This window comes from Penaeus chinensis, chromosome 9 (assembly GCF_019202785.1).
Source record: "Penaeus chinensis breed Huanghai No. 1 chromosome 9, ASM1920278v2, whole genome shotgun sequence".
Lineage (NCBI taxonomy): Eukaryota > Metazoa > Arthropoda > Malacostraca > Decapoda > Penaeidae > Penaeus > Penaeus chinensis.
The window spans coordinates 36,975,892-36,978,391 of record NC_061827.1 but is presented as its reverse complement, the minus strand read 5'-3'; the positions used below and the strand labels follow the sequence as shown (position 1 = coordinate 36,978,391).

At 41.4% G+C, this 2,500-nt stretch overlaps 1 protein-coding gene across 1 annotated transcript in view; it reads right to left on the bottom strand.

The window, feature by feature from the left end:
* The window catches only part of LOC125028766, a 5,459-nt gene that overhangs the window by 1,832 nt on the left and 1,127 nt on the right, over positions 1–2,500 (bottom strand). The window contains exons 2-5 of the mRNA XM_047618248.1: positions 2,061–2,500; positions 1,698–1,858; positions 829–930; positions 393–509 (exon numbers count right to left, since the gene is read on the bottom strand). The exon at positions 2,061–2,500 is cut by the window's right edge and continues 857 nt beyond it. Coding sequence (XP_047474204.1) covers positions 393–509; positions 829–930; positions 1,698–1,858; positions 2,061–2,500 — 820 coding nt within the window. The remainder of the gene's footprint in view (positions 1–392; positions 510–828; positions 931–1,697; positions 1,859–2,060) is intronic.

The following is a 2,500-nucleotide window of genomic DNA, read 5'->3' as shown; positions in this document are numbered from 1 at the left end:
CTCTCTCTCTCTCTCTCTCTCTCTCTCTCTCTCTCTCTCTCTCTCTCTCTCTCTCTCTCTCTCTCTCTCTCTCTCTCTCTCTCTGTCTGTCTGTCTGTCTGTCTGTCTGTCTGTCTCTCTCTCTCTCTCTCTCTCTCTCTTTTAAAGAGAGAGAGAGAGAGAGAGAGAGAGAGAGAGAGAGAGAGAGAGAGAGAGAGAGAGAGAGAGAGAGAGAGAGAGAGAGAGAGAGAGGGAGGGAGAGAGAGACCTAACATGACTACACTCCGACCTACATCCAAAAACTCAAGAAACCAAAAAGGTACATGACGATAGTACAATTAACCCCTTTATTTATCAATACCTTTTCTATACACAGTCTACATCTTATATATCAGTGTCCTCACATAACCTACCTGGAAAGCCTGTAGCTGGATGTAAAGAGTGCCATATCCAATTCCAAGAAGGAGAAACGTTGGCATGAAGATAGTGAGAACCAACAGGCTCCATCGACGTTCCAGGTCAAAGGTTACCTTAGATTGATGGAAGGAATTTAAGTCATATTATAATTTTTCTTATCATGTCGTTTTTTTTTCTTTTGGATTTTAAACCGTATTGTTTACTGATATTTTATCAGTTATGGTGTATAGTTTTACTGATATTATAGTTATATTACCTTTTCATGATATCTTTAGCTTGTTATACCTTAATGTTTTACTGGTATTTTATCTGCTGTATTACATTCTTTTCCTGACAATTTAGCTGCCATACCATAAAGCATATCAGAAACCTCAAGTACCATATTCTAATGTACACAGAAAATTGCAGAACTGATCACTAACACTAACCCACCTCCAGAACAGCGTAATCAGACCGCGTGTTGAGTTGAAAAGCAATATTCTGAATGCTGTATTTGGGGAGTTTGTGTAGCCCGCTGTAGGACACCGATCCGTTCTGTATTGCAAAGAATTGTGTCCGTTATAGGTCCGAGTTGCAGTGCCGTTGCAAATACCTTCGTTACGGGAGAATTATAACGGAGAAGGGACATACAGGATCTACGTTTGTTGGCTATGGAGTTATTTATCATTTTAGTATGTTGATTGGAATGATTTATCCATCGCCAAGCTATGTGTCATATATTTAAATGTGTATATAGATAGATAGACGGACAGACAGATAGACAGATAAATAGATAGATAGATAGATAGATAGAAAAATAGATAGATACATACATACACACATAGCTAAATAGACGAGCGTCCGTGACACTTTTGAGTTTATAAATAAGTATCACTATTGATTCCAGTCGTTAAAAAGATAATATACTTTTTACAATAAAGATGTAAAATATGGCTGCTTTTCTTTTTCGAAATTTTATTAGCGTTAACAGTATAACAACAACAAACGGATATTTTTTCTTATTATTTATGATATACAAACATAAATTGATAAATGTGCTTTTTCTCAAAATTAGAATATAAAGCCGGCAGAGTATTAATAATACGAAACGGTAGATTTTGTTTTTCTAGATAGATAGCCACATAATATAATATATCATTATTAGCAAAGGTAAACGAACTTTATCTCCTCTTTTGCTCTCTCTCTCTCTCTCTCTCTCTCTCTCTCTCTCTCTCTCTCTCTCTCTCTCTCTCTCTCTCTCTCTCTCTCTCTCTCTCTCTCTCTCTCTCTCTCTCTCTCTTTCTCGCCCTCGAGAATCTTACCCTCAACACGATGACCTGGGTATCGGCCGAAGCAAGTTTGATGAGGATGCTGCAACTCTGGGTATCGAACGGGTAATTGAAAAGACCGAAGTGACAGTTGAAGCTTCCATAATACTGTTCTCTTTGTACCAGTCGTCCTGTTTGTGCCTGATACATTGTGTCTGTTATAGATAGGGAAGACTGATGAGGTAAGTGTAGCTGCTGATTGGGATTCTGTTTGATATTAAGAAAAAAATTTATAGAATAGTGTTAAAGAACTGTATAGTGTATTTAAATAATCATTTAGTTAATTAAGATGAAGTTCAGTGATTTGTAATCTGGGTTGACTGTAAATTATTTCAAGCTTGGCCGTGCAGTTCTTACCCATTTTGACGTCCGTGAAGATGGGCGGGTCAGCCTCGCCACGTCGCTGCACGAAGACCCCGCTCTTTAGCCTCAAGAGTTCTCCGTTGTTCACGTTGAGGAACTCCACGTCGGGAGACCAGATCCTCTCCACCTCGAGGTTGCTCAGCTTGTTCCACCCTTCCTGCTGTTTGAGGTTCTTGTACCTGACGTTGCTGTCGGTCCAGGCGAGCGCCACCTCGATCTCCATGTTAAAGGCGAGGTTGATGTCGTCAATCTTCGAGAACCTGATGAGCTCTACGGCCGGGGCGATCTCGAGGGGCGCGCCGACGCTCGGGCCCGGCGGAGGGCGGTGGTTGTGGTAGCTGTCGCTGAAGTGGACGATGGTGCAGTTCTGCTCGTCGCTGCCGTCCGTGCAGTCGTCCCGGAGGTTGCACCGCAAGCTCCGGTGGACACACGAA